This window comes from Pocillopora verrucosa, chromosome 8 (assembly GCF_036669915.1).
Source record: "Pocillopora verrucosa isolate sample1 chromosome 8, ASM3666991v2, whole genome shotgun sequence".
Lineage (NCBI taxonomy): Eukaryota > Metazoa > Cnidaria > Anthozoa > Scleractinia > Pocilloporidae > Pocillopora > Pocillopora verrucosa.
The window spans coordinates 9844940-9859378 of NC_089319.1; the positions used below are offsets into that span (position 1 = coordinate 9844940).

Genomic DNA, 14439 nt, shown 5'->3' on the forward strand with positions numbered 1-14439 from the left:
TTGTTACGGTTGAGAAGTGTACTCTCCAGTCCAAAGTTCTGTATAAGGTTGTTACAGTCAATTTCTGTGCAAACTGTAATTAGCTAAGCTGCAGTTTCTCCTGGAGATGGAATTGACACCTGTCTTCTCTTTTCCTGAGCAGTCTGGTTTCGATGGCAGAACTGAAAAAGATGTGATTCTTCAAGTAAGATTCTGCATTATTCTGAAGGTTAAAATGTGTCCTTCAAGGTGATTCAAAGCCTTTTTCTCATTTGAAACAGTAGATACTTTTGGGTCGATTCTATCCCATATGTTCATTATTTCCTTGAAGGTTGCACATCAAACAATTGTTCACTACGTTATCAACGAGTTTTGATAAAAAAAAAAGTATCATGTCAACAAGCAATGTTCCATTATGATATTTGAGATAAAGAATAAGAGTGAGAGCGAAAGAGGAATCACAGCAAAAAAAGCTAGCGTTCACCGAACGGAAAACGAAGATTGAATTCACGGAAAACGCGGCTTTTTATAAACTTTTACCCATGTTTTGCGTACGGAAAATCCAACGTTTTCCGTGCGTTTTCGCATCGGTAAATCCCAGTATTCGTTCCATTATAAGGTAGTTTTCCTTCGCGGTAAATGCAAGTAAACAAATCATCTTCCGACGTCAACCACTCGGCTAACTCACTGCAAACAGCTTGTTTTCCTTTTGTTCATTGGCATTTTCCCCGTATGCAACAACGTATTCACCGGAGTTAGCGGCTGGAAACACGCATTTTCCTGGAAGATTGATGTGTGTAAATGCAGGAAAAAGCAGTGATTTCCTGTGTTTGCCGTTCGTACAACGCATAGAAAATGTCATGTTTTCTTTTGTTCGGAACCATTTTTCGCACGGTTAACGAAATGTTCACAAGAGTTTTCCGGTCGAAAGCATGCATTTTCCAACATTTCTTCCCATTGGTGAATTCGAGCAAATTCGATGAAACGCATTTTCCGATTGCCCTACTTGTAAGATTCAAAATATCGATAGTTTGAATGCATTTGTGTTATGTGAACTTACCTTTTTAAAGACAAATGCTTTAATTATGATAAGCAACGAAAGAAAAGCCAGCGCTTTGAGCACTATCGACCAAATAGACAGAGAGTCACTTTTCTCTTCGTACGTATCGTCTCCACCCACTTGAAACTCATTTGTTTTCACGTTTGTGCCTGCCTGCGATCTTGGTGCAGAGGAAAACTGTTGGTTACCTGCGGTGGACTGTGTTCCCGATACTGAATTATCTGTGGAGGACTGCGCACCAGATTGCGAAGCCCCTGTCGAAGACTGTGCTAACGATGATGAAGCACCTGTGGTAGACCATTTGTTACCGTTGGAGGACTGTGTCGTTGATGTCGAAGCCCCTGATGTGGATTGTGCTTGGCCTAAGGTGAACTGTGTTTCCGATACTGATGATGTCGGCCAAGCTGCTATTAGCCTGGACTGACAGGGGTCCTGAAGTTCAGAAGGCGTCATCATTTCTCAGATTTTTTAAAATTTTCTTAATATCGGTATCCATGTTCTCCCTTCTCTTCTTTATACATTTCCTAAGCTGCTTACAAGAAACATTTTTAACAATCAAGAGGTCCTTTAGTTCATGATCATTTCCATTATTATCATGATCTTCATGTGTGATTCAGGGGAGATATTGTGAGGAGAAATTAGATGCATGGCACTCTAAAGGTCAAAGGGTATATTGTAATTTAACTGTCATTCAGAGTCATTGTTATGACCCAAAATTCACTCCTTCAATCTATCAGTCTTTCACTCCTTCCTTTCATTCCTGTTAACTGTTTGTTAAGTCCGCTGACCAGCGCATGAGACATTCGTATAATTAGTTCCCGTGTGAAAGTCAATTGATGAGTGAGAACTGTCAAAATTAGCTGCTGAGAAATAACCCGTTGTTCAATGACAGACTTTAGCGCAATAAATTTTACTGGTGGATAGAAATAGGCTGAATTAAGACTGCGGCATATATTGCGCATATTAGACGCTTGCATAAATATTCGACTGGAGGGCGATAAGCCTTATTACAGTTCAGTATAAATAGGGCTTCTGCACAAACCTTGTTGATCCCGAATTTAATTATTCGACTGCCTAAAAGCTCAAAATCGATTAATTGTACTTTAGAACGAATAAACTCACTTTTTTCAAAAACAGGAACAGGAAACACAAACGCTGTTGTTCGGCAGTTGGCTTCTTAAATTCTGATTACGGCGCACTAAATGGGTACAGTCACACTTCATGAGGTGATAACTTGATTTCAAAGATTCGATCCTTTATTACTCGTTTCATTTTATCTTTTGTGGTAAATTATTTTTTGCGCCATTTTTTCAGGGTGAATTCAGCACTTCAAGCTCCCTTATTGATGACGTCACGATGTCAGGAGACCACACCTATCCAAGAAAGGTTCCTTTTGCAATGAGCAAACCGTTAATTTTCATCAGCCTTCCCAAGGAAAACACAGTGTCGACTGCTAAAGAGGTAAAATAAATGTTATAAGTTAGACTAAACTAATTTTTTACCGTCCCAAGTTGGTCCCACAATCAAACCAAATGCAATGGGTCTGAAACTATAGATTAAAATATCTGTTCTTAGGTGGGATGTGGAAAGGAATGATTCAGCTGTGATAAGGGTCCTGAATCCCGACTGTCATTATGTTGTGTTCTTGGGAGAAGCACTTTACTATTTCCGCTAAGCCTTTAACCCTTTACACACCAACATAATTGTGCTTATTCTCCATGAAACATTCATCAGCTATGAAACTGTAAGGAGATATTGAATGAAAGTCACTAGTAAGGGTTAAAAACTTAATGCGTACTTGCAATTTGCCAAGAACAACTTGACAAAACACTAAAATTAAGTCAAGAAGAGTAACAGCGCCTTTTGAGACTTCATATTACAGTACCAAGAAAAACTAGGCAGCTATGCGAGATCAGTCTAAAAACCCTTTCAAACCCAAGATCTCATTGGTAATTCTCCTTACTGTCTGCCATACAATTCTTATGATGTTAGTTCTGAGAATTTGGTATTGGGTCAACTAATAATCCCCTATATTACTCTTTATTCTCAACACTTGTCTATTTGATATTGTATTGATTTGGTAAGGAGAAATTTTGTCTTGGTCACTCATGGGAGTTAAAGGGTTAAGCAGACTTTTTTTTATATATTTTCGTAGGATTGGCCTCAGGATGAAGAAACTCAGAAAGAAGGCGATGAATCTGAATTTACCAAATTAAAATATACTCCGGCGATACTTCAGCAGGTACAAGCGTTTGAACAAGGAACTATCAACACAAGCGACGAAGAAGAAAATGATAAAAACAAACTAATGAGAAGCGAGCCCAAAAAGTTGAGACATATTTCACTCAGCGCTACTGCATCACAACAAATGAAAATTTCCAAAGAGCGACGACGGAGAGAGCATGAGATTCGACCTTTAGGTGGAGTGATCAAGGTAGGTCTTCCTGCTTCCTAATCAGAAGTGGATATGAAAGGGGTTACGGTGCTGATACAATCACATTGGCCACGCTTAAAAATCCTATACCTTTATGACTCATAAAGGTATAGAAGTTCTTACGTTGCGATTAAATCGCAGCCTATCACTTCGCGGTGATGGGCATCGTAGACCAACAGCTTTTCATTAAGTCGGGTAGAACAAAACCACCTTCTCATGGAGTCATATGCATGTATACATGAGTGCGTAATCAACTTCAGTCACACTATAATATGATATAACTTTTATTTTTTAATGTATAGCGTACTGAGGCATTGAAAGAAATTTTCTGGTTTGAAGTGTGCCATACATATGGTAAGATGTAAGTTCGGAAAATTACAATGAGGGGCAAAAGTCTTGGTGCTCTCTGCTACATTTTGAATTTTTTGTATAACCGTCGGTTATTTATCAACCTCTCTGCCTTATTTCAATGTTACCTGATGTAAACAGAATGGTTACTAATTTCCTACAACATTGCGAGGACTTTCAACGACGTATCGGAGATAAATTACAAGATTTCTGTTCATCATGTTGAGTGGAGGGTTGTTGGCCACCAAGTGAGGGAGGGGAGGGATGCCAACTTTTTTTGCCACTGAGTGTAGATCTGCAACGCATGATTACCTAGAATAAATATGTCTACTAATAACTGAAGTGTTGAAACGGCTTTAACGCTCCATCAATTAATCCGCATTTCTCCTGCGGAAACTGTACAGATACCAGGAAGTGGATTGAGTGGTGGAATTAATTTGAGCTTTTATGACATGTTAATAATGACAGCGTTTACCTTTTTTTCGCAGAGGTTTGCACTTCGCCCATCTGATACCGATAACAGTGCTACAGAATAATCTAACTGGTCTCGCTCCACGACTCGATAAGTGATAAACTCGTACTAAGTTTGACCAAAAGGAGCAGTGTAGGAATTGAAAAATAACGCATAAAATGGCGGTATGAAAACAAGTGTGACAAAATAAACGAGGCGTACTCAGCTTTCTAACAGGATGGCACTTATAATTCTCCTATCCAGAGGCTTGCTTTTTGAAAATTAAGCATATTTTTTTGGATTCTCTTATCAAATACTCTTTTTTTTATTGAACACAGCATAAAGGATATTTCAATTCCGGCCACAATTGAATTTATCGCTGCAATTTAAAAGAATCCAGTTATGAAAGTGAGCCCATTTTCTATTTCTGGATAGCAGGCAAAGATTTGCTTCTCTAGAAAGCCCCTAACTTGCAAATTTGCTTTAATTTTGGTTGATGACCTGGCCGCACGAGTAAGGTGACTTTATGAGACATGCGCGAACCCACGACCAGGTTACTAAAATGTTTTCAAAATGGCAGCGTTTTAGGAAAAATTTCAAGCATATTATTTGTATACAGTTTTTGAGGGTTATATGAATATTTGAAGTCTAAATTCGCGGTAAGTGGAAATTTTGTAAACATACTTTTTAATGGGACAGAAAAATAGTGTGGGTTTCATAAGTATGCATCACAATTAAACCTAATATAAAACATTCAACATCACATCAAGAGTAACACCAGTCTTTAACTTTAATGATACGACCTACTCACATGACTATATTAATTTGATGAATATTTCCTCCGCTTACTATGATGATAGAGTTTTCTGTTTGTAAGATACTCATACAAAAGAGAAAAAAAAGCAAGCAAACACTAACTGTGTACAAACAACCATGTTCCTCGTTTTACATTGACGTAATTATTTTCCTTGATGTTATAATAGTGATAATAATAATGATAATAACTCTCTGAGGGGCTCTTCACGGCCAATACAATCTAATTTAAAACAAACATAGTGTGTCAATAAACATAGCGTTTAAAAATCCCAACTGACTAGAGACAGACTAGTTGACTATATACAATTGCAGCCACAGGGGGAGGGAGGGGGGAACTGAGAACAAATCCAGTGAGAAGCAGGGTGCAGGGCTTTAACCGGGACGAACAGATTACAAATCCTCCGCCCCAACCTCTCGGCCACACTGCCTCCACATATACACTGGTAATGAGAACCAGCAGACAGCATACCGGCCGAGCTAGGAGCGGGAGCCATTTTCTAAATCGATTTACCATGAAACAGAGACGCCAAATACAAATAAGCATTGAAACCCCTGTTGGCTGGCAACATTTTTACAAGCAATGTATTTCTTAATTAAAAAGAGTTTTTATAGCTGGTAAATAGGCCTAATATCTAAGAAACCTCTTTAGCCTTCCATAAATCAATTATCATGTCTACAAAACTCATCGACCTTCATCCAAATTAACGAATATTTACATTTTATTATGGCCTTTGCCGAGGTTTTGTTGGTTTTAAACTCTTGAAGAACATACTGACAGTTTACTAGCATCAAACTGGCAACAGTGTAATGCACAGGACTGTAAAAATTGGGATCGTGGGCTATTTCCGACACGCCCAAACCCTCCGTATGAAATGGTGGGTAAGTGCGAGATCTTTGATGTGGACATGGTTTCCTATTCTATCCCAAAAGGAAAGGTGTTGTTATAAGAAATATTTTGTCCTTAGCCTCATTTGAACGTTGAAAATCCGAAATGGTCTATCCATTATCAAATAACAGCGGAGATCCCGCACGCAGGGTATGCCTGTTTATTTCCTAAAGTTAATCTTAATTTAAGGTTTCAAATCCGTAGATGATTCATATTCCTAGATGAACATGCAACAGTAAATTGTTGTTTACAGAAATTGCGGTCGTTTCGCCCTACGACTCACTCAGGTCACTTCGCTAACATTTTAGGTTATGTCATAACGTCTGTTTTTAGTTTTTTTTTCTTCGAAGTGGCGACAAATGAAATGTTGTACCGTGAACATACGGTCGATGAGAAGTTGCTGAAGTTCTGCCGATGGAACCAATCCGACAATAAACGTTTTACAATACGTTATTAGCAAGGCGCTGCCCTGAGGCGTTGGCGTAACGACTCGTAGGCGAAATGACTGATCATCGTTTACATAGCAATTTATAATGTAAGCAATCTCTGTAAGTAGAACGTGTGTATATTGTTAAAACTAAGCCATAATAATCTCATGGAGCTTTTTTCACTATGCTGTGGCAGAAATGTCACGAAATGCTAAGAAAGTGCACCGCCTACTTTCCTATTCTAACTGAAGCCTCCGATCGAGAAAGACACCCAAATAGGGGAATACCAACTCACTCCCGCCCCCCCTTCTCCCCCAACCGTTCTCTAAGAGATTAAGTTAGGATTCAGAAGATCCTGGATTATCATATGAATTTAACACAACAATGCAATCCTCACTGCTAACAGGTGTGGTCTTGGTCTCCTCCTTCTGGATTTTCTCGGGGAGATTCTTAGTCCTGCTTCGTCTTTTTCGGTACAACTCAAATTTGACCTCGGGTGCGTGCTCTTTGATGTATTTCCAATTCTGACGGATAACCTGTCAAAATTTTATTCACCTGCGGTGAAAAAACTATAATATTCTAATTTCCAAATAAGCCGGAAGATATTCTTGACTGTTTCAAGTTTCAGTGAGGAAGTTGTGCCTCTCTTAAGGTCTCACATAAACTCTCCGAAATGTTATAAGTTCAAAATGACAGCGTTTACTCTAATGTCGCTCAGTTTGCTATTCTTAATAGGGACCTGCACTAAAAGTCCGCAAACAAACTGCATATAGAGAGTGGTAAACAAGCTCAGCTTCACGAATGTTGTATGCAATTTTGAGAGCAACTTCGACACGGGAAACCAACAGAAAAAGAAAGAAGGACAAAGATGGCTGGGAATGGAAAGGATTCATATAGATTGACTAGAAAGGACTCTCCGATTGAGGAAAAAACAAATTTAGCGAGCGATTATGAGCTGGGAATTTATGAATGAACTTACCACAATAAGGAAGAGTATCATCACTGCACAAATGGTTATCGCTGCCACCACAATCAAGCTTATTGTCAATTTGCTCCTGTCGTTCTCTTTATCCATCTCACTACTCTCAGTAGCAGTATTTCGTTTTTCGTGTATTCGCTTGGCATCAGGGAACGTCTTTTCATACGTGTCACTTTTTGTAAACGTTGTAAGTGTGTCTTGCAATTCTTTTCCTGTCGCGTTGGTGGCTGATGAAACCAAAAGATAGTACTCCACCTTCGCTAAGGTCCATCCGTCATTTGCTTTAGCGAGCGAAACGACCTCAAAATCCACGACGTCGTCTTTGTCTTGGTAGAATTCGTTAAGAGCATCTTCTATTGCTGTTTTTATTCTTCTGTACTCAGAATTGTTGTAATCAGCAAAGGGATCCTTCCATTCTACACCAGGCAACAGGAGGCTCATGTTCTGTAGAAGGTTCAAGATCGACGCTTTTTCCATGCAAATGTCGAGGGCGTTGTCAAGTTCATTTTCGACTCTTTCTTTTCCAATATCAGACTCAAATTCAAATTCGCAAAACGTTCCAGGGTTTCTGTGAATCTTCAAGAATTTCTTCACTTTAAAATCAGTAACGCCCGTTACGTTTTCAAGATCCTTTTTCAACAGACTTCTCACAGCCAAAGCCATTTCTTTATACTGCATGGTTTTCTTGTCCAAAGTAGTTTCGTTCCAAGTGATGTTTGTTCCATTGCATTTTACCTCAATTGTAATGCTTTGTTTTTCTGCAGGTTAGTTAAAACGATCGAAAAAGCTGGATCTTAGTAAAATTATTATCTTGTGACTTGTAAATATACAATGAACCCACTATTTCTTACACAAAACTGGCGCGTTTTATATAATTAAAGATTACATCAACATATAACACAAAGGCTTTAGATGAGGTACAAACGCAGGACCAAAAAATAAAAAATGATCTTCATTTGGTCAGGGTATATATATTTTTTCTTATGCCGTCCATTTTTGCCACAAATTTATGGACACGAGAAGATTCCACATACAGACATGCTTTTAAAAAAAACCCGTTTGGTTCATGGAATTCAAAATTTACATAACATAGTGTTTCAATATGTAACAGTCATAATAAAGTGAGAAAAGATTCAAAGAGTAGAATATTAATTTCCTAAAGTCAATCGAAAGCCTGTTTTCGACTGATGGTGAAACAAGTGATTCAATAACAAAGCCCTATTAATTATTAAGGCCCTTTTTCATTTCATTGACAAATTACCATAGGCCTAATTAAACACCTATTTGTAACTACGAAGAAAATAGTTAAAACAACTCACGCGATCGAATGAGTGAAATAGTTTAATAAAAACATGTCCTCAGGCAGTTTTTAAGTTTTTATTAAATTCGACAAGGGTAGCTCGAGGATACCTTCTTAAGTTACGATGTTAAGGTTGATTGGTAGAAGTTTCGAAATACTCCTCGTTGTAGGAAACTAACGGCTAGCGACGAAAAATTTTAATTTTTCTCACTCGCAGAATTAGCATCACCCCGGCAACAACTATGTCATTTAAAGATCAAAATGGAACTGGTCCAAGAAATCGTGTTACCGCTAGATAACTTTTATTTTCGTTCCGTTTCTACTATGAACTAATTCAGAGTTGAAGAGAGCAAAGATGGCCTTCTATTCCCGCAGTCATGGCTGCAAGATAGACAAGGAAGGTTCCTATGTTTAATAAAATCCTCGTTAAGCCAAAGTTAGATCAAGATAATAATAATAATCGAGAGTTTGTTTTTGAAGTTTAACCAATGAATCCAATTCATTTGAATATCCCAATTATTACCCACCTAGCCAACCCTATTTTAATAACTGTTTGAAGACGTTGATGTCACTTTCAAGGATGGTTTTTTGTGTTTATAGTGTGAATTAGTTTAGATCCATGTAATCATCAAGTTTTAAATCCCTTAGACATATTACCAAGCGAAAGTTATTCGCCCAAGAGCTCATTTAACGGAGAGTTTAACGCGATGAATATACCGTACATAAAATAATAATAAAAATGCCTCTTCATCGAAACAGCCTGAAATTTACCGAGTTAATTCCAAGTTTTATCGAGGAACAGATATTTGAATTCAGCTACAAAATCGACCGTTGGTTTTCTTGGCAATAGCGGTTTTATAGTTAAATGGGAAAGCGAAAGTCTATCGAACGACGAATAGAACGTCAGAGTTATTGGAACGCCAGTACACCTTACCTGACATCCAAACTGTAGCTGCAAGCATGGTCATTATTACTGTGACATAGATTACAATTTTCAGCGATGCTTCCTTGGAAGCCATCACGAGGTTTTTCCGATAAAGCAGTTAAGGCGACAACTTGACCTGGGGATACAAATTTTGTGGACCCTACTTCAACTTGTTGAAGCTGCATCTGGTTACGTTTTGACAGTCTGAAGATGTTTTCCCCTCGGATTGCATAAAGTAGTTATTAACGATGCTAATAGATTTATGTGAAAGCTTTTGTTTTGAGACGTTTTCTCTTGTCGGGCCACGCAGATGTTTCATACCTTTATTTTTTTATTTAGTGTTTTCATCCTCCTTTCCAATCCAACATCTCACTCAGTTGGTTGAAAAAATGGTTGAGAAAGATATGGGTACCGGATGAACTCATTCGTAATCTCGCGTTACTCAAAGAAGATACTGTGATTAATTCTCTTAGAACTGTCTCGAAGAGTTTGTGAAGCATTGCAAATTGTCTGTTTTTCAGCTGGAATTGGCTGATAATGTTTTCTCTGTGCTAATTATGAATGGCGCCCTTGTAACTAGTTTCAACAAAGGCTTTCGTTTATTTGTAATACTTGTATCTTTAACTTTTTTTCCCCTCAAACAAAAACATGACTGTTTATATTCATACTTTGCCTAAAAGCATCATCCCTTAGTTGGCAACTTTTTCGCCCAACTATCACACTTCGTCTCTAAGTTTTTACGGGCTCTTGCTTCATAATGTTTAATTTAAAAGTCTTTCGTATGTTTATAATACTTACTCCCCTAAGCTATTTCCTCCAAAACCAAATTATGGCTTTTTATATTCATACTTTGCCTAAAATCTTTCATTCCTACGGGCTATTGTTTCATAATGTATGATTTCATATAGTCTTTCGTATGTTTGTAATGCTTGTGCCCTTAAGCTTTCTGCTCCTCAAACCAACACATGTCTGTTTACATTTATACTTGGCCTAAAAGTGTTCATCACTTTGTTGAGCAATGTTCGCCCATCTATCACCGTAAGATCGTTAGCGCCTATATATTACACGCCTTAACGCATGTAATTTATTCGAAATGCTCTCGCGGCTTCAGCAGTTTAAAATTCGTCGTCTTGGCAGGACCGTTATTCAGTTCGCTTTAATTCACTTGGAAACACAACTGCAGTATACAGTGCAGTTTATGTATCCATTTCCATATCTAGGTTTTGTTTCGCTTTCGGCGCGGGCTTTTCTTCAATGTAACGTTGGTTTATACGTATATTTCTTTCAGTAGTTTAACCGCACGCTACGCTAAGGTATCGCTCTACCGCAAGGTATCTTTGCACTGCTTGTCAAGTCAATACAGATTAAACGCGTATTAAAATGTCATTCCTGGTGTCAGCATCGAATCCGCTATGTTGGCAGTTATAATTACCTTCGCCATTTAGTTCTTTCGGGCTGCACGATTTAATAGTCTTTACTATACTTGTGCCTTTAAGCTTTAAGTCTATACTTGTGCCTTTAAGCTTTTTGTACCCCAAACCAAACCGATGACTTTTTATATTCCCACTTTACTTGAAAGTGTTCATCACTTTATTCAGCAATTTTCGTCCAGATAACTAATTTCGGCTTTTATTTCTCACGGGCTTTTGTTTCATAATATATAATTTTATATGCGTGAGCTACATATCGACAACCTTAGGGCTAGGTCTTAAAATTGCAACTTCTTCTAGCTAAAAAATTAACTAATCGCTCAAAACATTTTTAATGCTGACAAAGATTTAGGAAAATGCATTTTTCTTACACAAAATCGTCTTCTTACTGTGTGACTTGGAATCAAAGGTTTCACATAAGAAATCATTCCATTTTACGGGAAAGGCCCGTGACTAATTTTAAGATGTCAGTGAATGTTTGATTGTCAAGTTTTAATCATCGTGGCCTGATAACAGTAATCATCCTAAGGGGCATCAGTTTGAGAGTCTATCTGAAGTTGCAAGTTATTTAAAGGTGGAGAGTAAGCTCTACCTTACACTCAAGTTATGAGAGTTGGAGTCAATTGCAAATTCTGAAAGCATTTGACAAACTCTATCAGAAAATCTGTATAAACTTATTTTGGACTAAGAGCTGGAAAGGTTTCTACAACCCCATTTCTCTTTTCGTAGTCGGATATTACCAGAATGCAATCTTGGGGACATAAAATTCTTCGTAACTTGACATTGAACGGGGAGGGGAAGCGGAAAAAATACCAATAGCAGGCTTTTGTGACCCTTTCAACCAGGGTTGTTGTTTGCTTCTTGCGTGATGAAACGTCACTTTCAGGTGACGGTGAGGACGCGTTCTTATAACATGTCGATTTTCATCAGTACGCTTCAATTATAAATTATCGATTTGTTTCAGGTGTGACCCATTACAGAGTTTCTATGAGAGATTGAATAGCAAACAAAATTTTTTTACTGGAGTGGTTTGGACACTCTTCAAGATATAAATGACCTTCATTTATTTTTTAATATATGTACAATGTTCTATCAATTTAGTACAGTTTGTGAGAACACTTAATCAAAATAGTGTTCGTCATATAAGCGTCAGAGCTGAAAAACACGACCAAGCATGTCACGAAATTGCTTTTGATCGTAAATTAAAATGGCGGTGGTTTTTGAAAACAGTCAACATGATGATATTCTCTGTCCACACAAGTTTTCATCGCATCAGTAAATTTAGGCCGACTTCTACTGTGTAGACCTTCCCCTCTTCATTACAATATCGACTTACCTGAAGCGCGATCTGGACAAACTTTATCTATGCAATGGAGATGCTAAAGTTTCTAACATGATCTCTATTTGTGCCCTAAGATGAAAATGTGTTGTTCTCACGATATTTCGCGCTCTCTCTCACAGGGATTTCTACAGCGAAAGTTTATCGTACATTTAAGCTAGATCGCAAAACTAAGCCACTTTTCAAACTTCATCGATTTTCCGCGTTAGCCTGGAAATGTTGGTGACACGTTTCGGCCTTTTTAAGCTCTGTCATCCCTAGCAAGGTTACTTGTTTTTCCTCAAATCATGTGCTAGTTTTTTTACCTCATCGAAACACATTATGTAAAGGCTGATAATTATGCACATGCATATATCTCTCTTTAACTTTAAAGCTACTACAACTAACTTAGGCTTTGTGGACAAGCAATGTTCCATTATGATATTTGAGATAAACACTAAGTGTGAGAGCAAAAGTGGGATAACGGCAAAAAACCAGCGTTCACCGTACGGAAAACGCGGCTTTTTACAAACTTTTACACATGTTTTGCGTACGGAAAATCCGACGTTTTCTGTGCGTTTTCGCATCGGTGAATCCCAGTATTCGTTCCATTATAAGGTAGTTTTCCTTCGCGGTAAATGCAGGTAAAGAAATCATCTTCCGACATTAACCACTCGGTTAACTCACTTCAAACAACTTGTTTTCCTTTTGTTCATTGGCGTTTTCCCCGTATACAACAACGTATTCACCGAAGTTAGCGGCTGAAAACACGCATTTTCCTGGAAGTTTAATGTGTGTAAATGCAAGAAAACGCAATGATTCCTGTGTTTGCCGTTCGTACAACGCATAGAAAATGTCATGTTTTCTTCTGTTCGGAACCATAACGAAATGTTCACAAGAGTTTTCCAGTCGAAAGCATGCATTTTCCAACATTTCTTCCCATTGGTGAATTCAAGCAAACTCGATGAAACGCATTTTCCGATTGCCCTACTTGTAAGATTCAAAATATCAATAGTTTGAATGTAATTATGTTATGCGAACTCACCTTTTTAAAGACAAATGCTTTAATTATGATAAGCAACGAAAGAAAAGCCAGCGCTTTGAGCACTATCGACCAAATAGACAGAGAGTCACTTTTCTCTTCGTACGTATCGTCTCCACCCACTTGAAACTCATCTTTTTTCAGGTTTGTGTGTGCCTGCGATCTTGGTGCAGAGGATAACTGTTGCGCTGATGGTTGGTTACTTGTGGCGGACTGTGTTCCCGATACTGAACCATCTGTGGAGGACTGCGCACCAGATTGCGAAGCCCCTGTCGAAGACTGTGCTAACGATGATCAAGCACCTGTGGTAGACCATTTGTTACCGTTGGAGGACTGTGTCCTTGATGTCGAAGCCCCTGATGTGGATTGTGCTTGGCCTAAGGTGAACTGTGTTTCCGATACTGATGATGTCGGCCAAGCTGCTATTGGCCTGGACTGACAGGGGTCCTGAAGTTTAGAAGGCTTCATCATTTCTCAGATTTTTTGAAATTTTTTTACCTTAGGGAGCTATGTTCATAATTACCTTAACCTTTTACCTCTTTATATCGGTACCCATGTTCTCCCTTCTCTTCTTTATACATTTCCTAAGCTGCTTACAAGAAACATTTTTTAACAATCAAGAGGTCCTTTAGTTCATGATCATTTCCATTATTATCATGACCTTCATGTGTGATTCAGTGATATTGTGAGGAGAAATTAGATGCATGGCACTCTAAAGGTCAAAGGGTATATTGTAATTTAACTGTCATTCAGAGTCATTGTTATGACCCAAAATTCACTCCTTCAATCTATCAGTCTTTCACTCCTTCCTTTCATTCCTGTTAACTGTTTGTTAAGTCCGCTGACCAGCGCATGAGACATTCGTATAATCAGTTCCCGTGTGAAACTCAATTGATGAATGAGAATTGTCAAAATTGGCTGCTGAGAAATAACCCGTTTTTCAATGATATATTTGAGCGCAATAAATTTTACTGGTGGATGGAAATAGGCTGAATTAAGACTGCGGCATATATTGCGCATATTAGACGCTTGCATAAATATTC

The 14439-nt window shown here is 38.2% G+C and overlaps 2 protein-coding genes across 2 annotated transcripts; both read right to left on the bottom strand.

Moving 5' to 3' along the window:
* Positions 1-83: 83 nt before the first annotated feature.
* On the bottom strand, positions 84-1492 carry LOC136282972 (protein rtoA-like). Its single transcript, XM_066171138.1, has 2 exons — positions 1040-1492; positions 84-161 (listed from the first exon to the last, which is right to left on the bottom strand). Exons 1-2 carry the CDS (start codon positions 1490-1492, stop codon positions 84-86), a joined length of 531 nt encoding a protein of 176 aa, XP_066027235.1.
* A 3545-nt stretch (positions 1493-5037) lies between these two features.
* LOC136283139 (uncharacterized) lies at positions 5038-9801 on the bottom strand. The gene is made up of 3 exons (XM_066171483.1): positions 9616-9801; positions 7382-8139; positions 5038-6938 (listed from the first exon to the last, which is right to left on the bottom strand). The coding sequence occupies exons 1-3, from the start codon at positions 9698-9700 to the stop codon at positions 6741-6743; spliced, it is 1041 nt and encodes a 346-aa protein (XP_066027580.1). The 5' UTR covers positions 9701-9801; the 3' UTR covers positions 5038-6740.
* Positions 9802-14439: the final 4638 nt, after the last annotated feature.